At 44.1% G+C, this 26,141-nt stretch overlaps 2 protein-coding genes across 3 annotated transcripts in view; one reads left to right on the top strand and one right to left on the bottom strand.

The window, feature by feature from the left end:
* Positions 1-345: 345 nt before the first annotated feature.
* On the bottom strand, positions 346-25,567 carry PIGQ (phosphatidylinositol glycan anchor biosynthesis class Q). 2 transcript variants are annotated; one of them, XM_056534246.1, is made up of 11 exons: positions 25,426-25,567; positions 21,006-21,642; positions 19,250-19,381; positions 19,000-19,120; positions 18,342-18,468; positions 17,984-18,137; positions 16,205-16,316; positions 9,333-9,413; positions 4,802-4,916; positions 4,642-4,703; positions 346-3,793 (listed from the first exon to the last, which is right to left on the bottom strand). In XM_056534246.1, exons 2-11 carry the CDS (start codon positions 21,638-21,640, stop codon positions 3,641-3,643), a joined length of 1,692 nt encoding a protein of 563 aa, XP_056390221.1. In that variant the 5' UTR covers positions 21,641-21,642; positions 25,426-25,567; the 3' UTR covers positions 346-3,640. The 2 variants fall into 2 exon arrangements, with proteins under 2 accessions (XP_056390221.1, XP_056390222.1); XM_056534247.1 differs by having other exon boundaries at positions 25,430-25,551.
* ASB8 (ankyrin repeat and SOCS box containing 8) overlaps positions 25,507-26,141 on the top strand; it is a 39,436-nt gene continuing 38,801 nt past the window's right edge. Inside the window, exon 1 of the mRNA XM_056534252.1 lies at positions 25,507-25,610. The gene's annotated coding sequence lies outside the window, so the exon portion shown is untranslated. The remainder of the gene's footprint in view (positions 25,611-26,141) is intronic.

The following is a 26,141-nucleotide window of genomic DNA, read 5'->3' as shown; positions in this document are numbered from 1 at the left end:
AAGATATAGATAGATATGAGAGATAGATATGAGATAGATAGATATGAGAGAGATGAGATAGATAGATAGATATATATGAGATAGATAGATATGAGATATATAATTATAATGAGATATAGATATGAAATATGAGATAGATAGATAATTATGAGATAAATATAGATAATTTACAAATGTGGAGATATTACATACACTGCATTTGGTGTAAGGTATTACTGTGTTTACACTTCACATACAAATCAGTTTTTGCAGAGATTTCCGCACAATTCCACTTAAACACCATTTGCCCTTACTATGTGAACACACAGTTACTATAGAATCCCACAAAGACTAACTCACAGCCGCCCAGGATAAAATTATATATTTTCTTTAGGAATTACCATAATTAGAAATCGTACAAAAAAAAAACTATTCACAGACATCATCATATAATTAAAAGATAAATCAGCCTCCAGGTACCGGGGGATCAGGTGAGAATATAAATACAAAGAGAACGCTAGACTGTAACCTGGCAGAATGGGAACGGGAGGGTTAGTCTTATAAGAATTAACAGAGAAGGATTGTGTAATAAACAGTCGGGATCGAATAATAGACAATCAGAAAGGAAAACAATGACCAACAAATTATACGACAATTATAAATGGAGAAAAAAATACTCTCATTATCCAGTGTTAAATGGCACCTCGGATCTGTACGTCAAACACAGTTTTATATATATATATATATATATATATATATATATATATATATGCCCTGCTTTTTTCTCTGCACATGTTTAGATAAATCGCCCCTATTGGGGCGATTTATCTAAACATGTGCAGAGGAAAAAGTAGTCCAGCTGTCCATAGCAACCAAACAGATGGCATATATATATATATATATATATATATATATATATATATATATATACACACATACACACAAACAGGAAACGGATGTATGTGTTAAATGTACCCATAATCACCCTGGAAAGCGCTGCATTCTTTGTTCTTTTTTTGTTTTTAAATAAAGCATTTAAAAAAAAAAAAAAAAAAAAAGACGCAGCGTGCACCCGAACCCCAAATATACCTTCAGTTTTATTGGTCCCACCCTAATCCTAAAAAAGAAAAAAAAATATAGAAACAAGTGCCCTTCAGTTCTCCAGTTTTAAAGAAAATAAATAAAATGCGTTAATTAACCCAAAAAAGTTATGTAGCGTTTTAATAAAGAGAAATCGCCGACACACTGTAACAAGCGGTGCACCTGTGCTTGTTTTAAAGGGGTACTTCACTCCCCACTCGGAACATTTAGTTGCGAAAGTTGGGTGCGGGCTTCAGGGTCGCCCCGCCCCCCTCGTGACATCACAGCCGTCACACCACCTCCCATAGACTTGCATTGAGGGGGCAGGACGTGAAGTCATGAGGGGCAGGGTGCGACATCAAGAGGGGGCGTGACGAACCCCGAAGCCCGCACCCAGTGTTCGGAACTAAATGTTCCGGACGTTGGGGAGTGAAGTACCCCTTTAAATGATCAGAACATGTTTTCAACTACTGGATAGGGCAATGTTTCCCAACCAGGGTGCCTCCAGCTGTTGCAAGACCACGACTCCCAGGACATGCTGGGAGTTGTAGTTTTGTAAACAGCTGGAGGCACCCTGGTTGGGAAACGCTGGGATTGGAACATAAATGTTTCCGTTCCCTGACAGCAAGCAGTGACCTTGGAAATGTTGAAAAATTTTAACACAAAGTATATCAGAAAAATCTAAATTTGCATGTTATAATTTACATAAAACTAGATGACCACTAAAGAGTTTTGTTCCTTTTGTTAACGATTTGGCCTCTCAGTATTTGGAGATTGAACATCTGCCAACAATATCTGTCATGTATGTGGTAAAGTTTCTATGTGGCACGTGGTACAGATTTCGTTACCCTTAGTTAACCCTTGGGCCTCTCTTGCTGCAGTGTAACGTGTGCATAGCTGCCATGGTCCAATATTTAATATAGAAAAAGTCTTTAACGGACGGCGACTTCTACAGAGGATCAGTCACAACCTAAAGGGGTTGGTCACACTCTGGAAATGAGACATATGATTATAATAGGTCATATACACTTAGTGTCCTATTATGTAGCCTTTCTGAAGCTCTACCCCCTTGATCACTATCCCGTCCGTGCAATGATCCCATCCATAACATGGCGGCATGTGAAGGGGCATGTGACCTTTGTCAATAAGCCTCCTCCATAGAAACACACTGTGTGCTAGAAAGAAGAGGAGCTTGAGTGACGTTGTATGGTCACATGCCTGCCATATGCCGCTACGTTACAGACTCAATTAATTACAGACGGGCCAGCGATCATTTAAAGGGGTTATTCAGCTTTAGCATAAATATATACAGTGATCCCCCAACCTACGATGGCCCCGACATACGATAATTTCAACATTTCAGAGGCCATCGCATGTTGAAGGCAGCATCAACATATGATGCTTTTGTATGTCGGGGCCATCGCATAAACGGCTATCCTGCAGCGCAGACTGCTTCAGCTGCCACCGGATAGCCATTTACGGTGCCCTGTGCGCTCCGGTGATGGTCTCCTACCTGTCCTCGGGGCTCCGGAGCGTCCTCTTCAGGATCCTCTGCATCATCGTCATCACGTCGCCACGCACGCCGTCCCGTCATCCAATAGGAACAGCGTGCATAGTGATGTGATGGCGGCGACGTGAGAGCGACTATCCCAGGCAACAGAGACGTTCCGGAGTGGCGGGGACATCACGGGGACGCGGCGACAGCGATGGAGTGCAACATCCGGGGCAGTGGTGACGGGTCCGGAGCGGCGGGGACATGTGAGTACAACTTCCTATTCTTTACATTGCACGGATCCCTCAACATACGATGGTTTCAACAAACGATGGATCACTTGGAAACGATTACCATTGTATGTTGAGGGACCACTGTATAATGCTAAAAAAAAAAAAAACAATACTTACCTAGCTGGGTCCCCTCCAGCTCGTGTTCAGCTTCAGCCAGTCCACAATCTTCTTCTGAGATGAGCGCTGTCAACAGGACCTGCTGACCCAATCTCTGGCCGCAGCGTTGGTTAAACCAGCAAGTCCTGCAACGAACACTCGTCTTGAAAGCAGGAAAGAGATTGGGAGAGCAGGTAAAGCCGAATCAGCGTTAGGTTAGTCTGGAATTTTTTTTTACTTTTTATCCAGCCACAGCAGGAGATGAATTTTTGAAAATTGATAGATAACCCCTTTTAAAGGAGAATCAAAACTGAAAAAAAAAATTCTGGACCTCTTCCGGAAACAGAGCCACTGTTATCCATAGGCAATGCCTTGTATCACAGCACACCCACATTCAAGTAAAATTGACTATGCTGCAATACCATGTATGGCCAAGGAAGGCGCTGTTTCGGGAAATGAGATGCCAGGTATTGAGGTATGCAGAACGTGGTGCTGTTTAGTGCGGTCTACCGTCAGTACTTTTCCAATTAAATATGAGAATCATATAAATGTGCACAATAAAATTCAGCAAGAGGGATGGCACATGTCACTGTAGATTGTGTCTGATCGTGTTAATAGAAATAATGCCCATTATTCGGTGGGTAAGGAATGCTCCAGTGTCTCGTCTGTCAGACCGCAGTGATGTTGTGGATACTTTCCTTTAATGCTCTTTAGACTTCTTCTGCTTCCAGGGGTAGATCACTTCTCCAATGAACAATTTTTTGCATAGGGAACCCCAGGAATCCTTGGGGTAACATCTCTGGGATGGCAGCCTGTAGGTTTGCAGTACCTGTCCATAGGGTAAGGGGTTGATCTGTGGCATAAAGAGAGAAAATGTAGACTAAATGCATGCTTACTTCGGGAGAGAGTGCATGTGTTCTCAATGAGGAATAATTCACGGCCAGAGCCTCAGCAGTAGTCAGCAGTTTTGGTTAAAGGAGACGGCCCACATAGGAACATGTATCCCGTATCCAAAGGGTAGGAAATAAGTGTCTGATTGAGGGGGTCCGACTGCTGGGACTGGCCAATTCCCTACCACCGACCCCCTCACCCTTATCCCCCCCCCCCCCTAGGAGAGCCGGAGATACACAAGTATAGTGCTCCGGCTCTCCTATAGATGATGAATGGATGGCGGGTGCTCTGTTTCCGAGGGGAGCCGTATTTTTACTTTTTGTATTTTCTGCTCAGTCTCAGTCAGATTCACAGACTGGGAAGGGGCGTTCCCCAGCAGGCGTGACATCATCTGAAGCCATACAGGGGAGAACTTCCTCCCTCACTCTGCTACACACAGCCCTGAGCAGTTCAGTGTGAGATGAGCACTGATTGCATAAGGCTGCACCCCCCCCCCCCCAAGCATTTCCTGATTTTGGACTTCTGCCAGAACAGCAGGAGTCCAAAGTCTGTGCAAAAGATAGGGGGAAAATGTGCTCTGGACAAGTAGGGAGACACCTAGTGGCAGCTTTTTTTAAACATACAAAACATAGAAAACTTTTATTTTTTATTTTTTTTAAACAAAGTACATTAGAAAGATTTTTTATTTACCATAAGGAGTGCAATAGCAAAAACTAGTTTTGATGAGAGTGCCCATTTAAAATGCAAATACAGGGAAGTTTAGACCCATGGATGAAAAAGTAGTGCCCAAAATAAAAGTTCATACTTTACCTGCATCAGTAATCTAAGTGCTTTTCCACTCTTTTGCTCCAGCATCCGAAATTTGACACCCGCTGGAAGAGGTAAGATAGTGCCATTACCACAATGAGCGGACCACTATACACATTATACACGGGCGCCAGTAAAAAAAAAAAAAATTGCAGAAACTCACCAGCCAGTCTGTACGATCGACATAGGCGCAGTAAGAGTGCGTAGAAAGGGAGCGTGCTCAGGAGGTCTATGGTCATCTGGATTACACCTTGCACCACGATCATGACAAGCCGCAGCTATTGGAGAGGAGAATAAAGAAAGGAATATAATGTACCAGACAGTATAGCATTTGTTCGCTTTACATTATAGTCTTTATATAAGATTAAAAAAGTACTGTGCCCAAGTGAGCCTCCCTTTCCAATATGAAGGCCAGATTACACCCATCCTAACTCCTTACGGCAGTTTTTTTTCCAAACAATGTGCCTCCAGCTGTTGCAAAACTACAACTCTTAGCATGCCTGGACAGCCGTTGGCTGTCCGGGCATGCTGGGAGTTGTAGTTTCGCAACAGCTTGAGACACACTGCCTTAGAGCCACTTATATAAAGCAATTTTAGTACAATTGTATATAAATAAAAAAAATTAAATCCCCTACAAAATGTTAGATGTAAGACTAAAATTGCTACCGCAATACCAAATACAAGAATGTATTATACGAAAATACTTACCGTATGTTTCGCCGTATAAGACGCACTTTTTCTTCCCCAAAACTGAGGGGGGGGGGGGGGGGGAGAGTTGGTGCGTCTTATACGGCAAATACACATTAAAACCCTGTCCTACCGCGGCGGTCCCTGCGGCCATCAACGTCCGGGACCCACGGCTAATACAGGACATCACCGATCGCGGTGATGCCCTGTATTAACCCTTCAGACGCGGCAATCAAAGCTGACCGCCGCGTCTGAAGCGAAAGTGACACTAACCCGGCTGCTCAGTCGGGCTGTTCGGGACCGCCGCGGTGAAATCGCGGCGTCCCGAACAGCTTACAGGATGTGGGGAGGGACCTTACCTGCCTCCTCGGTGTCTGCTCTGTGCCGGGATCCCCTGCATGGCCGGCGCTCTCCTTTCGTCGTCATCACGTCGTCGTAGCGACGTGATGGCAGCGATGGAGAGCGAGGATACCGGGCAGCAGAGACGTTCCAGAGCAACAGGGACGCGGCGACAGCGATGGATGGTGACATCCAGGGCAGCGGTGACGGGTCCAGAGCGGCGGGGACACGTGAGTATTACCTCCTATACCAGTGGTCTTCAACCTCCACACCCCCTGAGGAAGCACTTTAGAAGCGAAACGATCGTTGGGGTTTGGTAGGTATGGTCTGGCATTCTTGATTATCTGGTTGGGCATTGGGCTTTGTTTTCCTTCATTTGACACATGTTTGTCATAGTCCTATACTGCGGTTTTCCTGTATTCCTAACCCTTATTGCCATCTATTTATGTGATTATTCTGGTATATTATATCTTACACAGACTTATACCTGCCTTTCTATAGTGATCCAGTGCTTTTATGCATTCTGCACTTTTCTATGTATATTTTAACTTTGTGAATTTAATAAAGTTTATGGATTTATAATGATTTCATGTTTTTGTGTGCACTGTTTGGTACACGTTTTCGACGTTCTAATTTAGCAAGTGTACTCCCACCCACTTTTTATAGCGGGTTGGTTCTTCTCCTTTTTGGTGTTAATGACCTCCAGATGTTGCAAAACTACAACTCCTGGCATACCCGGACATGCTGGGAGTTGTAGTTTTTCAACATCTGGAGGTCCGCAGTTTGAAGATCACTGTCCTATACTTTACATTGTATTTGGTTCAGAATCTTTTTTTCTAGATTTTCCTCCTTTAAAATTGGGTGCGTCTTATATGCCGGAGCGTCTTATATGGCGAAAAATACAGTACTTAAAGAGTCCCTGTCATCAAACCATATTTTCTAAACTAACTCAGATTATATTCCCTACTCCTAACACCCCTCTTACCCTTAAAAAAAATTCCGAGCTTTAAAAAGCTGTGTGAGCTCCCGGCAGGAGAAAGTGGGCCTTCCCCAGCAGGCATCACTGAAGCCTGTGAGAGCCGTGCCTCGCCATGCCCTGCACGCACTTCCTGAGTTTGGTCTCCTGCCAGGTGGGGAGGAGACCAAACTAACTGTTTGACTTGCGGCAGGGAACAGAAGAGAGCCACCTAGTGGCTGTTTTTTCAATCACATTCAAAACATATAAAAAGGTTGAGAATTTTAACAGCGAGTAAATAGCAAAGTGTCCTATAATTAAAAAAAAATCTATTTTTAATCTAAGGTACTCTTTAAGACAAGAGAATTTTTTATATGAAAATTTACTCCAGGCTTATTTGCTAATAGTAGAATAAAGATAGGCCAGCGAGCGGGTGTTTCTTATAAAATAAGTCTTCAGTTCCTGTCTGGGCATAAAAGATGGCATCACTGTGTAAATATTTGTAGATAGGCTCAGTGCCACAGCCGTTGCTGCCAGCACTAGATACAAATATATATATATATATATATTTTAATTAACTACATTCTGGTTTTACAAATCTAATATTTACCTATCTGTTCTATTGTCAGGTTGCTTCCCTTTTTTTATCACTAGATGTCAATAATGGCACACAGTGCGCTAAGGAGCAATATTAAATGACAACGGGGAGAAGCAGCATTTTAAGGGTTTATTTGCACGTACAGTATCCTGCGCATATTTGATGCCCAGGATTTAAAGGGGTACTCCGGTGGCAAACTTTTTTTTTATTTTTTTTTATTCAACTGATGCCAGATTAAACAGATTTGTAAATAACTTCTATTAAATCTTAATCCTTCCGGTACTTAATAGCAGCTGTATGCTACAGAGGAAGCTATTTTCTTTTTGGATTTCTTTTCTGTCACGACCACAGTGCTCTCTGCTGACACCTCTGTCCATGTCAGGAACTGTCCAGAGTAGGAGAAAATCCCCATAACAAACATATGCTGCTCTGGACTGTTCCTAAAATGGACAGAGGTGTCAGCAGAGAGCACTGTGGTCTTGACAGAAAAGAAATCCCAAAAGAAAATAATTTCCTCTGTAGTATACAGCCGCTAATAAGAACTTAAGAATTTTTAATAGAAGTAATTTACAAATCTGTTTATCTTTCTGGCACCAGTTGGTTTAAGTTTTCCACCGGAGTACCCCTTTAAGGCTGCAGAATTGATGCTGTGTTCAGTCATTTAGTTTACACTGAAATCTGCAGCTTCAAATCCTGCGCATCAAATGTGCAAGTATGTGTGAATAGACCCCAAAGGGGTATTCCAGCTAAAGTAATTATCGACTACTGGATTTGTGAGGGTCCAACTGCTGGGATTCCCGCTGTGTGTCATCCAGCAAGCGCTCGCTCCCGCCGCCATCTTCCTCCTCAGTGCGCCTGCACAGTGCTAGGTGCAGAGAGCACGCTTCCTCTCTGCACCTAGTATCGAGAACTAACCTGATTGCGCGCTGCTCTGCGCAGGCGCACTGAGGAGGAAGACGGCGGCGGGAGCGAGCGCTTGCTGAATGACACACAGCGGCGCACACATTAACCCCCTTAAGGTCTCAGGGTTTTTCAGTTTTTGCACTTTCGTTTTTTCCTCCTTACCTTTTAAAAATCATAACCCTTTCAATTTTCCACCTAAAAATCCATATTATGGCTTATTTTTTGTGTCACCAAGTCTACTTTGCAGTGACATCAGTCATTTTACCCCAAAATTCACGGCGAAACGGAAAAAAAAATCATTGTGCGACAAAATAGAAGAAAAAACGCCATTTTGTAACTTTGGGGGGCTTCCGTTTCTACGCAGTGCATATTTCGGTAAAAATTACACCTTATCATTATTCTGTAGGTCCATACAGTTAAAATGATCCCCTACTTATATAGGTTTGATTAAGGGGTTAAATTAACTGAAGGGCGCACGCGCTGGGACCTGTGTGTCAACCACACAGCAGTCCCAACGCTGACATACGGGGTAGGTGTGGGGGTGGCGGCGGGGCATCGCGTACCTCGCACCATGCCTATCCGACTGTCAGTGGCTTTGAATAACAGCATTTTTTGGTGTCATGAAGCCTGCAAATATCAGGTAAAAACATTGCTATACACACCACCTGTACAAAAGCTGTGTGCAGGTCATTGCACCAAGATTTCATGACAGTTGTGCTTTAACCCTTTTTTTGTATAGCCTTACTGAGCATGCTCAGTACCAAAAAAGGATGTTAAAAAACGGATGATAACGGATGTTTTTTTTTTTGTTGTTGTTGTTTTTTACATCCGTTTCCCATAGACTTCAATGTTAAATTTTAACGGCTGTTTTTTCCCACATTATTTTTGCACCGGCAAAAATAACGGACATTAGTTAAAATGGACATGCCTGATGCAAAAGGATGGGATTTTTTGACGGCCGTTTTCAGGACTTTTTGCTGGGAGCAATAACAGAGGTTTTTTACAGGATGATACCTGTAGTGTGAAAGGGGCCTAAGATGGGTCACCACTGGGAAAAGTGAATGGCTTAGTGGGCCTTTTTTACTTTTTGGGACCCAAGCAGGAGCGCAGTATGTTTTTTTTCCCTTCCCAAAATAATTATCTGGACAATGCCTGTAATAACTGAAATAACAGGCCAATGTACAATAAGTTGCAGCAGCGCTCAGTACGTACCAGGGTAAAGACGAGGTAATAAAGGGCAGTGGTTGGCAGTAGAAACAGCAGGATTGTGAAGAGCAGGGTCCCCAGGAACAGCTGCAGAAGAAAAATAATATTGATTAAAATAGGATATAACTAATGATGTCTTCTTAGGATAGGGCGGTATCAGATCTGTGGGGTTCAGACTTCTGGCACTCCTGCTGATCAGACCATGGAAGGGGCAACAGCAAGAGATGAGAACATGGAGTAGTGGCTGAACCTGGTAATGCAGCTCAACTATTCACTTCCGGGTGCGTTCACACGCTATTACTAGCAGCGAGTTTCCCGCTGCGGGAATCCTGCTGCGAGTTACGCTACCATTGATTTAAATGGGTCCACAGACAGTCCAAAACAGTGTCAGATTTGCGGACTGTCCGCGGACCCATTCAAATGAATGGTAGCGTAACTCGCAGCGGGTTTCCCATAGACTTGCATTGAGGGAGCGGGGAGTGACGTCATAAGGGGGCGGGGCTATGACGTCACGAGCTCCTGGCGCCGGCTCCAGCGTTCGCTGCTCAGCGTTTGGAACAAACTGTTCCGGAGTACCCCTTTAAGTCACTGCTTGGGTATGACCTGATTATACCACATAATGTACATATAAGCCTTAGTACCAGACCAGTACCAATTGGTGGTCTCTCAGCGCCCGAAGTTATCCACTACCTTTGGAGGCTCCTGGTTCTGTGTATTTCCTTTGTGGAAGGCAGCAGTGAGATCATCTCTTTATGCTCTTATCCTTTGTTGTGCTGGTGCTCGCACAACCCGCATTGGTAAGTGCCCATTCACATCAAGCGATTTGAGCCATACACTCAGTGTTACACTATGGAGCGCTCTCGTTTGATTTTTTTTAGACCAGTACAAATGGTAGAGCTCTGGTGCTAAAGTTTGGGTCCAGTCGCTGTTTAGCTGCAAACAGCCACCAGAGAAAATAAGGACTAAGGGTGCAGTCACACCAAATTTTTGCAATACATTTTCTGTATACATTTTCAATGTGAAAACCGTACAGAACCGGATTGAAAACCATATGCATTGACTCTCCATTGAAAACCGAATGCCGGTTTTAACCATTTTCTTCCCTGTACCAAAAACATAGCCTACCGCGGTTATTGGTCCGGGTGAAAAACCGCATACGCTTTTTTTTTTTTTTTTTTTTAAACATGGGAGTCAATGGGAACCATACAGACCTGTATGTGCATACGGTTCCATACAGTTTTCACCATACGGTTTTTAACTTTGCACAGTTTTTTTTCTTGGAATTTCAATCAAACAAGTGAAACTTTATATATAATGGAATGAAAAGTAAAAAATGTATACTTTTTTTCTTAACCCCTTCAGGACGGAGCCCATTTTGGCCTTAAGGACCGGAGCGTTTTTTGCACATTTTTAAACATTAATAACTCTGGAATGCTTTTACTTATCATTCTGATTCCGAGATTGTTTTTTCGTGACATATTCTACTTTAACATAGTGGTAAATTTTTGTCGATACTTGCATCCTTAAAATCCGTAAATTTGATGAAAAATTTGAAAATTTTGCATTTTTCTAACTTTGAAGCTTTCTGCTTGTAAGGAAAATGGATATTACGAATACATTTTTTTTTGGTTCACATATACAATATATTGCATCATAAAATTGACGTATTTTTACTTTTGGAAGACACCAGAGGGCTTCAACGGTCAGCAGCAATTTTCCGATTTTTCACAAAATTTTCAAACTCAGTATTTTTCAGGGACCAGTTCAGGTTTGAAGTGGATTTGAAGGGTCTTCATATTAGAAATACCCCATAAATGACCCCATTATAAAAACTACACCCCCCAAAGTATTCAAAATGACATTCAGTCAGCGTTTTAACCCTTTAGGTGTTTCACACGAATAGCAGCAAAGTGAAGGAGAAAATTCACAATCTTCATTTTTTACACTCATGTTCTTGTAGACCCAATTTTTGAATTTTTACAAGGGGTAAAAGGACAAAATTTTTACTTGTATTTGTAGCCCAATTTCTCTCGAGTAAGCACATACCTCATATGTCTATGTAAAGTGTTCGGCGGGCGCAGTAGAGGGCTCAGAAGCGAAGGAGCGACAAGGGGATTTTGGAGAGTACGTTTTTCTGAAATGGTTTTTGGGGGGCATGTTACCTTTAGGAAGCCCTTATGGTGCCAGAACAGCAAAAAAAAAAACACATGGCATACCATTTTGGAAACTAGACCCCTCGGGGAATGTAACATGGGATAAAGTGAACCTTAATACCCCACAGGTGTTTCACGACTTTTGCAAATGTAAAAAATAAATACATTTTTTTTACCTAAAATGCTTGTTTTCCCCCAAAAAATTTATTTTTAAAAAGGGTAATAGCAGAAAATACCCCTAAAAGTTTGAAGCCCAATTTCTCCCGATTCAGAAAACACCCCATATGGGGGTGAAAAGTGCTCTGCTGGCGCACTACAGGTCTCGGAAGAGAAGGAGTCACATTTAGCTTTTTGAAAGCAAATTTTGCTCTGGGGGCATGCCGCATTTAGGAAGCCCCTATGGTGCCAGGACAGCAAAAAAAAACCCACATGGCATACCATTTTGGAAACTAGACCCCTCGGGGAACGTAACAAGAGGTTAAGTGAACCTTTATACCCCACAGGTGTTTCACGAGTTTTGGATATGTAAAAAAAAATTTTATTTTTTTTACCTAAAATGCTTGTTTTCCCAAAAATTTTACATTTTTAAAAAGGGTAAAAGCAGAAAATACCCCCCAAAATTTGTAACACAATTTCTCCCGAGTACGGCGATACCCCATATGTGGCCCTAAACTGTTGCCTTGAAATACGACAGGGCTCCAAAGTGAGAGCGCCATGCGCATTTGAGGCCTAAATTAGGGACTTGCATAGGGGTGGACATAGGGGTATTCTACGCCAGTGATTCCCAAACAGGGTGCCTCCAGCTGTTGCAAAACTCCCAGCATGCCTGGACAGTCAACGGCTGTCCGACAATACTGGGAGTTGTTTTGCAACAGCTGGAGGCTCCGTTCTGGAAACAGTGGCGTACCAGACGTTTTTCATTTTTATTGGGGAGGGGAGGGGGGCTGTATAGGGGTATGTGTATACGTAGTGTTTTTTACTTTTTATTTTATTTTGTGTTAGTGTAGTGTAGTGTTTTTAGGGTACAGTCGCACGGACGGGGGGTTCACAGTAGTTTCTCGCTGGCAATTTGAGCTGCAGCAGAAAGTTTGCGGCAGCTCAAATTTGCAGCCAGATACTTACTGTAATCCTCCGCCCATGTGAGTGTACCCTGTACGTTCACATTGGGGGGGACATCCAGCTGTTGCATAACTACAACTCCCAGCATGCCCGTTGGCTGTCGGTGACTGCTGAGAGTTGCAGTTTTGCAACAACTGTAGGCACACTGGTTATGTATCACTGAGTTTGTGACCTAACTCAGTGTTTCACAACCAGTGTGCCTCCAGCTGTTGCAAAACTACAACTCCCAGCATGTACGGTGCATGGTGTACGGTGACTGCTGAGAGTTGTAGTTTGCAACAGCTGGAGGCACACCGGTCGTGAAACACTGAGTTAGGTAAAAAAAAACTCTGAGTTTCACAACCAGTGTGCCTTCAGCTGTTGCAAAACTACAACTCTCAGCAGTCACCGACAGCCAACGGGCATGCTGGGAGTTGTAGTTATGCAACCAGCAGATGCACCACTACAACTCCCAGCATTCACTTTAGCTGTTTGTGCAAGCTGGGAGTTGTAGTTATACAACAGCTGAAGGTACACTTTTCCATAGAAAGAATGTGCCTCCAGCTGTTGCAAAACCATAAGTCCCAGCATCCCCATAAGGGAATGCTGGGAGTTGTGGTGGTCTGCCTCCTGCTGTTGCATAACTACAGCTCCCAGCATGCCCTTTTTGCATGCTGGGAGCTGTTGCTAAGCATCAGCAGGAGGCTGTCACTCACCTCCAACGATCCAGACGCTGCAGGTCAGTCCCGCCGCCGCCGCCGCTGCTCCTGGGGCCCCGATCCCAACATTAACGCCGGGGATCGGGGTCCCCAGCACCCAGGGTGCACGTCCCGCACCCGCTCACGTCCTCCGGAAGAGGGGCGGAGCGGGTGCGGGAGTGACACCCGCAGCAGGCGCCCTGATTGGTCGGCCGGTAATCCGGCCGACGAATCAGGGCGATCGTGAGGTGGCACAGGCTCTGGCTGTTCGGGGCAGTCAGAGACGGCCCCGAACAGCCAGTAATTCCGGGTCACCGGGTCACTGGAGACCCGATTGACCCGGAATCGCCGCAGATCGCTGGACTGAATTGTCCAGCGATCTGCGGCGATCGCCGACATGGGGGGCATAATGACCCCCCTGGGCGATATGCCGGGATGCCTGCTGAACGATTTCAGCAGGCATCCGGCTCCGGTTCCCAACCGGCTAGCGGTGGGGGCCGGAATTCCCACGGGCGTATGGATACACCCTCGGTCCTTAAGGACTCGGGATGCAGGGCGTATCCATACGCCCTATGTCCTGAAGAGGTTAAAGAACAGATGCAACCGAATATCATTTTTCAAACCATATACGGGTTAAAATGTGTACACATGTTTTGATACAGTTTAGGCAGGTTTCTTTGTGGTGCACTGAGATCCTTTTATTGGCAGGGGAAACCTCCCAGACTCGGCCGAGCCCTTCTTCAGGCTCCTAAGCGGCACGGTGGTTTAGCTGCACCTGATGTCTCTGTTTTCTTGCCTCCCAGCTGGTCTATGCGGCGTGGTGGATCGACCTGGATCTCTCGAACTCGGCAACAGCCCTGGCTGGTGTGATTATGGGGTCTTATGAGGCTCTGATGAATACACTGTACAGGTATCACTCTGGGTCTACCTTTCCTCTCCCTCTGTTGACTATTGCTAAGGTTTGGTCCGTGGTGTCGAGTAAGGTTCCACAATCCTTGGTATCTCCTAGGGCACCCTTGTGGGGAACGTACATCTACCTCACATGCATGGGTTACAGGAGGCCAGTTTTTGGGGATCGCATGGTGTCAAATTTGTGATCCACTTGTTCCGAGAGGATCAGGTTTTCCTATCCTTCTTGGATATGAGAGAACGTTATGGCATCCCTGGAAATGCCCTGTTTAAGTATTTTCAGGTGCAGCATGCGGCTCAGGCGCAGTTTGGCTCCCTGACGTTTACCCCCAGTGTTCTCGGAGGTGGAGCTTCTCCTGGGTACCACAGATCTCTCCAAACTCTTACTCAGTCTTATGCCCTTCTCCAGTCATTGGGGCCTAGCCCTTTCTCACTGAGTTTCTCCGAGGGTCAATGGAAGGAGGTTGAGGGCCCTTATTATGCAACTGTGGTTAGTAGTAGGGATATGCTGATCCAATCCAGATATGTTCTACGGTTGTATTACATCCCTTCTAGGCTCAAACGTATTGGGCTCTCCCCCTCTGATTTATGCTTTCGATGCTCCTCGGAGGTTGGTACCTTCGTGCATGCAGTGTGGGAGTGTCCTGTCATTGCTGTCTTCTGAATGGAGGTGGGTTTTTTTTGGCTGAGCATTTGGAATATCCTTTTATAATTGACTCGGTGTTGTGTCTGTTGGGGGTTCATAAAGGGGTACTCCGGTGAAAAACTTTTTTTTTTTAAATCAACTGGTGCCAGAAAGTTAAACAGATTTGTAAATTACTTCTATTAAAAAATCTTAATCCTTCCTGTACTTATTAGCTGCTGAATACTACAGCGGAAATTCTTTTCTTTTTGAAACACAGAGCTGTCTGCTGACATCACGAGCACAGTGCTCTCTGCTGACATCTCTGTCCATTTTATGAACTGTCCAGAACAGCATATGTTTGCTATGGGGATTTCCTTTTACCCTGGACAGTTCCTAAAAATGGACAGAGATGTCGGCAGAGAGCACTGTGGTCATGATGTCAGCAGACAGCTCTGTGTTTCAAACGGAAAAGAATTTCCACAGTAGTATTCAGCAGCTAATAAGTACAGGAAGGATTAAGATTTTTTAATAGAAGTAATTTACAAATCTGTTTAACTTTCTAGCAGCAGTTGATTTAAAAAATAAAAAAAAGGTTTTCACCGGAGTACCCCTTTAACGACCTACTCTCTAGTAAACATAGACGGTTGCTGATCCGATTTCTGTTGTTCTGTACCCATAAAGTGGTAGTCATGACATGGAAGGAGTGCTTTTGTCGGGAGTGCATTTGTCTGTATTGTTCCTATTACACCATGTTGGCGATGTTTGTTATTGAAAATTGTAAAGCTTAAACAAATTGAAAAACTTAAAAGGGGTATTCCAAGAAAAAACTCCTTTTAACTGGCTCCAGAAAGTTAAACAGATTTGTAAATTACTTCTATTAAAAAATCTTAATCCTTTCAATAATTATCAGCTTCTGAAGTTGAGTTGTTGTTTTCTGTCTGGCAACAGTGCTCTCTGCTGACATCTCTGCTTGTCTCGGGTACTGCACAGAGAAGAAGAGGTTTGCTATGGGGATTTGCTTCTAAACTGGGCGGTTCCCGAGACAGGTGTCATCAGAGAGCACTTAGACAGAAAAGAACAACTCAACTTCAGCAGCTCATAAGTACTGAAAGGATTAAGATTTTTAATAGAAGTAATTTACAAATCTGTTTAACTTTCTGGAGCCAGTTGATATATATAAAAAGAAAAACATTTTCCTGGATAACCCCTTTAAATAAAAAACAAGTTTAGTCAGGTTTTGAGGAATCCGTTTTCATCAAAAACCTGATACAGGGACTGTATTGCAAAAATGTGGTGTGAATGCAGCCTGACTATCGCAATCCTCATCCTAAACCTATGCACTGCTACAATGTCCTCAGCAAGGAGAATTAAAGTAAGTATGCACAGAACGTATACCTGATCCAAGTCGTACGAGCAAGAGTCCACCCTCTGTCGCAAAACATTCCACTTTTTACCACGAAAAAGACGCCAGAGAGAAGACAGCCCGTGCATCTTCAGGCAATATAGTCTGACAGATAGGAAAGGAACAGTCAGAAGAAAGGCACTTAGCCTATCGGCCATTACAAGGAACCACTGTATGACACATGCATTTATACATATGCCAGTGTTTCCCAACCAGGGTGCCTCCAGCCGTTGCAAAACTACAACTCCCAGCATGCCCGGACAGCCGTTGGCTGTCCGGGCATGCTGGGAGTTGTAGTTTTGCAACAGCTGGAGGCACCCTGGTTGGGAAACACGGACATGTGCACTAGTATATGTTAATACGTTATGATCTGTGTCACTATGACACAGGCTCTGATTAGGGCTCAGTGTATAAACAGCCCTGGGGTAACTTCTCGTTCCCCAGGGCTAAGGGCCCATTCACATTACATATTTTCCGTGTGGAATTCTGATCCGGAATTCCACACGGAAATTCCGGTGCAGCAGCCTCCCCTTGTTCATAAAGTGGTACTTCCGGTGGAAATTTTTATTTTATTTATTTTTTAATCAACTGGTGTCAGAAAGTTAAACAGATTTGTAAATTACTTCTATTAAAAAATCTTTACCCTTTCAGTACTTTTTAGCAGCTGTATGCTACAGAGGAAATGCTTTTCTTTTAGAATTTCTTTTTTGTCCGTGTCAGGAACTGCCCAGAGCAGCATAGGTTTGCAATGGGGATTTTCTCCTGCTCTGGACAGTTCCCGATACGGGCATCAGGTGTCAGCAGAGAGCACTGTGGACAAGACAAAAAAGAAATTCAAAAGAAAAGAATTTCCTCTGTAGCATACAGCTGCTAAAAAGTACTGGAAGGGTAAAGATTTTTTAATAGAAGTACTCCACCGGAGTACCCCTTTAATGGGATTTTGCTCCACCATGCGCACTACAGAATTTCTGTGGCAGAATGTCCGGATCCCAGACTTTGCTGAAGAATAAACATGTTCATTCTTCGGCTATGTTCACATGGCGGATTTTTCATGCAAAATTTTGCTATCCCATTCGCACAGTGGAATGCGGAATTTCCGCAGAGGATAATCCGCATAATTGAAAGACCTGCCTTCAAAGTTTGCAGAATTATGGACGGAATCTCACTGAACTCAAAAGGGCTTTGAATTTCTGCTTTAACTTACGGTAATTTCTGTGAAATTAAAGGGGTATTCCAGGAAAAAAAAATTTTTTATATAAACTGGCTCCAGAAAGTTAAACAGTTTGTAAATACTTCTATTAAAAAAAATCTTAATCCTTCCAATGATTATCAGCTGCTGAAGTTGAGTTGTTCTTTTCTGTCTGGCAACAGTGCTCTCTGCTGACATCTCAGCTTGTCTCGGGAACTGCATAGAGTAGAAGAGGTTTGCTATGGGGATTTTCTTCTACTCTGGACAGTTCCCACGACAGGTATCATCAGAGAGCACTTAGACAGAAAAGAACAACTCAACTTCAGCAGCTGATAATTATTGGAAGGATTAAGATTTTTTAATAGAAGTAATTAACAAATCTGTTTAATTTTCTGGAGCCAGTTGATATATGTATAAGAAAGTTTTTTCCTGGAGAACCCCTTTAAGTAAGCCTTGTGCGTAATTGCGGATATTCTGCCATGTGAACATCTTTTGGTAGAACCCACTCAGAGATTATTTTCCTGGATAAGCTCTGTAACAGTATTTATATAAGGGATAGGTTTTTAGTGGGTGGTTTTCTTACCTGGCCCCATACACATAGAAGCAATATATGTGGAAGGTGAGGAGTGCAATGATATCAGACAAAATAGAGAGCGCCATGGACAGCCCGAGACAAGCCGACAGTCCGATGTACCACAGGATAACCTCAATGAATGGAGACATCAGGCGGATGTAACCTGCGGGCAGTGAACTAGGGTCAGGTATGTGAGTGAAGGAGCAATGAATTACATGCTGGCTCTGGGTAGGTAATAGACAAACACAAGAGTGAATGGGTGATTTGTATTAATGTATAACCCAGTGTTTCCCAACCAGTGTCCCTCCAGCTGCTGCAACACTACAACTCCCAGCATGCCAGGACAGCCTTTGGATATGTAACTTACTGATCCACAGGTGGATGTGATACATGAAGAATCGCCCCAGAACTTCATCCAAAGCCCGATTCATTTTCAGCCCAGCTGGAGCTCCCATCAGCCACTGCAGAAGGCTTTGAAGTTCCAAAGCAACACGCTAGGATAGAAACAAAATACATTATTGTACGGAAATAAGATCCTCCAAGTCATCTTAAAGGGGTACTCCGGTGGAAAAAAAATGTTTTAATCAACTGATGCCAGAAAGTTAAACAGATTTGTAAATGACTTCTATTAAAAAAAATCTTTATCCTTCCAGTGCTTATTAGCTGCTATATACAACAGATAAAGTTATTTTCTTTTTGGATTTCTTTTTTTTTTCTGTCCACGGTGCTCTCTGCTGACACCTCTGTCCGTATCAGGAACTGTCCAGAGCAGGAGAAAATCCCCATAGCAAACCTCTCCTGCTCTGGACAGTTCCTGATACGGACAGAGGTGTCAGCAGAGAGCACTGTGGACAGATAAAAAAAAAATCCAAAAAGAAAGGAAATTTCTCTGTAATATACAGCCGCTAATAAGTACTGGAAGGATAAAGATTTTTTAATAGAAGTAATTTACAAATCTGTTTAACTTTCTGGCACCAGTTGATTAAAATATATATATATGTTTGTTAAGAAGAGACATGACTTACATCAGCCACAGGTATAAGGGCATCGGCCAGCTGTCCTATGTGGTTCCCCCGATAGAGCCAGGACATAAGGAGGATCCCAAGCACTATGTCTACAAGCAGCGACAAGACAATGTTGGCCTTTCTACAAAACAAAAAGTCACATGACAACATGAAACTCCAACTTAGAGCTTAGCAAGGAGTGATGATGTAAAAGATGGCATTATTCACACGCTGTATATGTCTCTGGTCCTGGGAAACTAGCAGCTGATACCTCATGAACGTTGTGTGGTCCTGGGCCTTCTCAGAACTGCTGATAATACGGAGGTTCTCCAGGCGCTTCCCCAGTTGTTCACATGTAGACAGCTTGTTCCATAGGAAGGAGAGAGGCTTCCCGCTAAGGACCCTATAACAAGGAGAGACTTTAAGTTATCCATGTAAGGTTTTACACAAGCCTTCCTCCTAGCAGATGCATTTTAGGCTAAGCTCACATCTGTGGCAGAGCTGCGTCCCACAGTCTGTTGCACTATGGAGACCAACACGTTCCATTGAGTTTGCACCGCGTCTATCTGGTTTGTGCCGTGTGTCCACCGTTTTACAGAAGTTGAGCAGGGAAGAAACAATTATCTGCAGTTATTTTTTTTGGCTCAACTCTAAGTTCTTATTGTCCGGTGCAACGCAGTTCTTCTGAACGCAGACCTATTATCCTCTAGATTCCCATTAGTTAGTGGGTGGAGACAAGCTGCTGTGATGTCTCCAATACACTGCCCACACAGAAGAGGATATTCTGCTGTCCTATGTATCTACAGCACATTCTCAAAAGCAGCAGCATGAAGGACATTATAGAGCAGTACTGAGCTTGCAAGCTGTGCGATTTAAAGGAGATATCCAGTGGTGAAAAACGTATCCCCTGGATAGGGGCCCCGCGATCTCTTGTACGGGGCCCCGACAGCCCGCGGGAAGGGGGCGTGTTGACCACCGCACAAAGCGGCGGCTGACACGCCCCCTTAATACAACTCTATGGCAGAGCCGGAGCTCTGCCTTCGGCAATCTCCGGCTCTGCCAAAGAGTTATATTGAGGGGTCGTGTCGGCCGCCGCTTCGTGCGGTGGCCGACACCCGCTATCTGGCCCCCGTACAGAGAGATCGCGGGGGGGCCCCAGCGGTCGGATCCCCCGCGATCTGAAACGTATCCCCTATCCTTAGGATAGGGGATACGTTTTTCACCACTGGACTACCCCTTTAACTCTTACTGAAGCTTTTAGAAGCTCTGTCTATGTTTCACTCTATGCCTCAGTTTAGCTCTGCATCCTACTCCTCCTCCCCTCTCCATAGATTTCTATTCGCAGCTGTAACTGATCCCTCAGTAAATGGATCCATCTTGGCCTAGCTCTTACCAGTTTTTTAGATACATTCAGTTTAAGATACAATGGGGGAGATTTATCAAAGGATTTAGACTGGTTTTTCCCATCTAAATTTATCTAAATATGTGCGACTTTTGCTTTAGAGGATTTTTAGAACATGATGCATTCTAGTCTATTTTAGGCAGAAAAAATGCATTGGTGCTGAATTTATCAAAAGCGACTTTTCAGCGACAAGTCGCATCGGCTGAAAGTACGCCGAAATGTCAGACCATAATGGAGCAGGTTTAAATACAGTCTAAAGCATAGATCCCGAAGTCCGTGCACAGAATTGATAAATTTTGATAAATTAGGCGCAGAATAGACCGGCCCAACCCTCTGTAGTTTGGTCTATATCGATGTGGGACATCGACAACTTTGATAAATCTCCCCCATTATAAAGTTTCTTATGTTCACTGTGTTGACCACAATATATAAACTGAGGTGTACAGCAGTGTTTTCCAGCCAGGCTGCCTCCAGCTGTTGCAAAACTACAATTCCCAGCATACCCGGACAGCCTTTGGCTGTCCGGGAATGCTGGGAATTGTAGTTTTGCAACAGCTTGGAGGCAGCCTGGTTGGGAAAAACTGGTTTAGAGGAATACATGGAACGTTTTGCTTTATACTGGTACCTTAGACTACAGATGCTGGTGATCATAGAGACCCAAAATGAAAGAACAGCACACACAGGCACAGATGCTTGCTTCCCCAGCTCCACAATAATACTGGCCTCCCTGCCCTCAGACTGCCAGTGCGTTAACCTCAGTGGACCCTCGTCGTACTTATCATTGGCAAAGAGGGGCTGGTTCTTGGCCACCGTGTTAAACATGGCAGCTATCTCCGAGTGTTCGGATGCGGAGTGCAGCTCTGATAACATGACCTTCCTCTGGTCGTAGTAGACCAAGACCACATCCTCTGAGGAGTCATCCTCCAGCCTTTCAATGTGACAGTCCCAGAACTTGCTGGAGGACTCCCTTGCCATCCGCAGCCAGGGCTGGTGCTTAAAGATGCTGCTCAGCTCTCCCAGAAAGTTTTCCATCTTATCGTCCGCCTCTCCTTTACTATGGCTCCAGGTGCCCAGGACGGAGAGGCTCATGCCCGTCGCTTGCTCCAGCTGACTCAGGTATCTCCGCACGCTGGCAGGAATAAACGGAAAGTGCAGGATGGCCAGGACGATGGCGGACCTGTGCTCTCCCATCCAGCGTCCGATGAGGAGTCCATTCTCTGCTGCCGAGCAGGAGGTCGGGAAGAAGATCTTTATAGCCATGACTGCAAATAAGACAAAAGAGAATTTATACAATATATATAAATATACCTCCCCCCCCCCCCCATAAATGGGTTTTTCCTATGAGGATGCCTCCATTATATACATAACAATAATGGTCTGTAACAGTGTTTTCCCAACCCTGTGGCTCTCCAGCTGTTGTAAAACTAAAACTCCCATCATGCCCTGACAGCTATCTGCTATGGGGCTAATGGAGATGGCCAAGTGCTGTACTTTGCACATGACTGCCACTGCAATAGCTGTCTGGGCATGCTGGGAGTTGTAGTTTTACAACAGCTGGAGGCACCCTGTTTGGAAAACACAGTCCTAGTACAGAGCTTACTAATCTTTTCATGTTGGTGACATCCTTTTAGACGAGCATAGTTTGGCGACACACCCCTTGCCGTACCGATAATTGCATGTACGTTGCGCATCCTACTATGTAATACCAGTAGAGTGGTCCCTCAAGATACAATATTAATTGGTTCCAGGACAACCATTGTATGTTGAAACCATTGTATGTTGAGACCATAACTCTATGGAAACCTGGTAATTTGTTCTAAAGCCAAAATGTCATCCAAAAAATGGGAAAAGGTGAGGATTAAAGAAAAATAAGTAGATAACTAATACAGATAAAGCACATCCTTAAATATAAAAGTAATAAAGATCTGCTGGGAGCTGTAATCACTGTTTATGTCAGTGTTTCCCAACCAGGGTGCCTCCAGCTGTTGCAAAACTACCACTCCCAGCATGCCCGGACAGCCGTTGGCTGTCCGGGCATGCTGGGAGTGGTAGTTTTGCAACAGCTGGAGGCACCCTGGTTGGGAAACAATGGTTTATGTAGAGGACAGGAGCTTCTTCAGGGTCCTATACAGTACACACAGTGTCCCAAATGGAGCCACCTGCTTGGTGTCCAAAGGAGCAGCTAACCCTGGCACAGGTAAAGAGTACAGAACATGTAATACCTCCCTGTACTGTAGGGGGCGCTATCAGACACCAGTCAGTGCATACACTTCAGTAATACAGGTAAAGAGTCGTACAGAACTTGTAGTTCCTCTCTGTACTGTAGGGGGCGCTACCAGACAGCCAGTCAGTGCACGCACTTTAGTAATAGAGGTGATTTACCAGTAAAATGCCCATTCTGATTGGCCAGTTCCTCCAGTCGTGACAGGTATCACAGATCTGGACTGTCCGTACCATTGTATGTTGAGTCTGGTTTCAAGTTACAGTGGTCCAGAAAAAAAACATTGTATGTTGAAACTTTTGTATTTTGAGGCCATTGTAAGTTGAGGGATCACTGTATCTGGATTAGAAACGTGGCAGCTAACCCCTGTCCAATGATCCCCTGCACCCCCTTCCTCAGGGAAGTTGCCTAACAGTGACAGAACGTGTGGGGTTCTGCGGGAACATACGTAGTAACCTGTTTATACCTGCGTCCGGCTTATCCCGTCTGGTACCCTGCACTGGTTTGCATGTTTTTCCTTATTATTTATTGTTATTCTTATGCTCTGTAGGGCAGCCAGTCCAGCCTGTGTATAGGGTATCGGGCAGCATTACTTTGCCATGATGCTACACTGTGAATTTAATTCTGTACACCGGGTAACAGTTTTTTCTGCCTTATATACGGTTTACACATGAGGTTGGGGTTTTGGACGGACTGAGCAGTATTATCTACCTCCCATTTATATACATGTGGTTATATCCGTCCCTCATGTCTTTGGAAGAGGCTGCTCTGGTTAAAGCAATTTTAATTGTTTTTAATTGTATTGTGTCTTTTTATATCCATGAAAATGTTATTTATTATTTGCTAATAAAGATTAATATTTTATACATAATATTGTTGTTACTGATAGGAGTGCATAGCATTTTAGTATATCTGCTTTTTTCTTTCTTTTCTGTGTAGGACTTTAATAGAAAGTCTATGAGCCCATCCCCTGTCTTGTGCTCAGCCACGTGCTTCGTCCTAGCTATCAGTCGGGGTCTGAGCTTAAAGGGGTACTCCAGTGGAAAATTCTTTTTTTTTATCAGTTAAACAGTTCAACAAGTTAAACAGATTTGTAAATTACTTCTATTAAAAAATCTTAATTCTTCTGGTACTTATTAGCTGCTGAATACTACAGAGGAAATTCTTTTCTTTTTGGAGCACAGTGCTCTCTGCTGACATCACGAGCACAGTGCTCTCTGCTGACATCTCTGTCCATTTTAGGAACTGTCCAGAGTAGGAGAATATCCCCATAGCAAACATATGCTGCTCTGGACAGTTTCTCAAATGGACAGAGAGGTCAGCAGAGAGCACTGTGGTCATAATGTCCGCAGAGAGCTCTGTGTTCCAAAAAGAAAAGAATTTCCTCTGTAGTATTCAGCAGCTAATAAGTACTGGAAGGATTAAGATTTTTTTAATAGAAGTAATTTACAAATCTGTTTAACTTTCTGGCACCAGTTGATTTAAAAAAATAAAAATAAATAAATTAAAAAAAAACAGTTTTCCACCGGAGTACCCCTTTAAAGGAGTATTGCAGTCTTAGACACTTATCAGGCGACCTCCTGTACGGGGACCCTGCACTGCGCGGCTAATGCGCGTGTCCTCGTCCCCACTGAGGTCGACAACACGCCCCATGGGAGAGGTGGGGGATGCACGAATGCTGCATCTCTGCCTCTCCTATAGAGATACATTGAGGGGGCGTGTCTCCGAGGCAGAGCCGGGGCCCCATACAGGAGATCACGGGGGGGGGGGGTCACAGCATTCGGACCCCCCTACGATCAGACCCTTATCCCCTATCCTGCGGCTGCAGGTCTGCTTTAAATTGAGAATCGTCTAACTCCAATCACACTCCAGCGGCAAAAAAAACAGCACCACACCTGTCCTCACGCTCTTCTCCATTCACTTCGATGGAGCTGAGCTGCAATACCACACACAACCTGAGGACAGGGGGTGGAGCTGTTTTTGGAGGAAATCAGATACACTTTTCTATCCCCTATAATATTGAGATTTTACTGTTTGGCCAAAGCAAAAGGCAGCGGCAGTCAAACCCCCATCGATCATATGTCAGACGGTCGGAGTTCTCCTTTAAATTTGCAACGGTTATGAGGACCCCACCTGAACATCAGTAACTTGGCTGGGTTTTCTCTAGGTTCAGAGTTGTCTAGTAGTGATGAGCGGCAGGGGCCATATTCGAATTTGCGATATTTCGCAAATATATTGACGATTATTCATCCTATGGTTACGAAAGTCGCATATTCGCTATGTTCGTTCACTTTTGTTTTCCCCGTGCGAAAATTCGCATAAAAATTTGCATGTGAAAAAAAAAACGAATGTTCGCCATTACGACTATTTAGCACTATATTCTAAATATTCGCGAAATCACAAAGTGATGATATTCGCGATAAAAAATTTGCAAAATAGATATTCATGCTCAATACTATTATCTAGCTGATCCCATGTGGCACCCCCTTTATTTGAGGAGGGTCATGCCCGCCCTGACCCCAGTTACTGTTAACACTACAAGTCACAGCATGCATTGTTACAACAATATTGCAGGACATGCTAGTACTTGTTGTCCTTCTTTGCTCATAGCAGTGTTTCCCAACCAGGGTGACTCCAGCTGTTGCAAAACTACAACTCCCAGCATGCCCGGACAGCCGAAGGCTGTCCGGGCATGCTGGGAGTTGTAGTTTTGCAACAGCTCAAGGCACCCTGGTTGGGAAACACTGCTCTAATGACTGATAGACATCAGTGTCCAACATGGCTCCCGGGCAAGCAGTAATATCCCCGATAATAAGCGGCTCACCTGCCTCTCCGATATACACCGATATCAACCCCGTCACATGACTGTCATCAAAGGGTTAATTGCCCGCATCAAGAGGTCACGCTCCCCGCTACCTGTCATTCAGTAATCCACTTCCGGTTTTCCCGCTTCCGTTACTAGGAGACGCGGTGCACCCGTGTTGACGCGGCCGGGTGAAACATGTGACCGTAATCAATAGTTCCTAACGCTAAATGATCTCTATAAAGACGCAGCGTTTATCAGTGTTACCAACTAGCAGTGTTGTTGTCATCTGTATCAGGATTACCCAACCAGGGTGCTTCCAGCTGTTGCAAAACTACAACTTCCCAGCATGCCCGGAAAGCCTTCGGGCATGCTGGGAGTTGTAGTTTTGCAACACTGGTCTACATAGTCAGTTTCATATCTTATCAACATAATATGAACTCCTTAGGCTGGGTTCACACTACGTTTTTCAACTACGGTTCCCGCATATGTTTTCTATCAAAAATCGTATGGGAAAAAAAAAACGGATGGAACAGTATGGGAAAAAGTAAACCGTATACGTTTATAAACAGTATACTGTTTTTAAAAGTGCATACTGTTCCGTCCGTTTTTATTTAAAAAAAACATACGTTTTTGAAAATTCTGTCCATTTTTAATGGGAGGGGTCTTGGGTGGGGACTTTAGGATGCAAATGCGCATGTGCAAAGAAAAAACGCATACGGTTTTGCCGTATGGAA

The sequence above is a fragment of the Hyla sarda genome, chromosome 8, assembly GCF_029499605.1.
Source record: "Hyla sarda isolate aHylSar1 chromosome 8, aHylSar1.hap1, whole genome shotgun sequence".
NCBI classification, from domain to species: domain Eukaryota; kingdom Metazoa; phylum Chordata; class Amphibia; order Anura; family Hylidae; genus Hyla; species Hyla sarda.
The sequence above is the reverse complement of the archived record's forward strand: the minus strand, read 5'-3'. Positions and strand labels throughout refer to the sequence as shown.

Bases quoted from the DNA above. Each gene is read 5' to 3' on its own strand.
- PIGQ (XM_056534246.1), bottom strand. From the start codon at position 21,640: ATGGCTATAAAGATCTTCTTCCCGACCTCCTGCTCGGCAGCAGAGAAT. The intron at 16,317-17,983 runs GTAAGAAAACCA...CCTATCTGTCAG, and splicing joins TTCTATGTGTATGGGGCCAG to ACTATATTGCCTGAAGATGC. The intron at 3,794-4,641 runs GTAAAGTATGAA...TTTATGCCACAG, and splicing joins CACTTAGATTACTGATGCAG to ATCAACCCCTTACCCTATGG.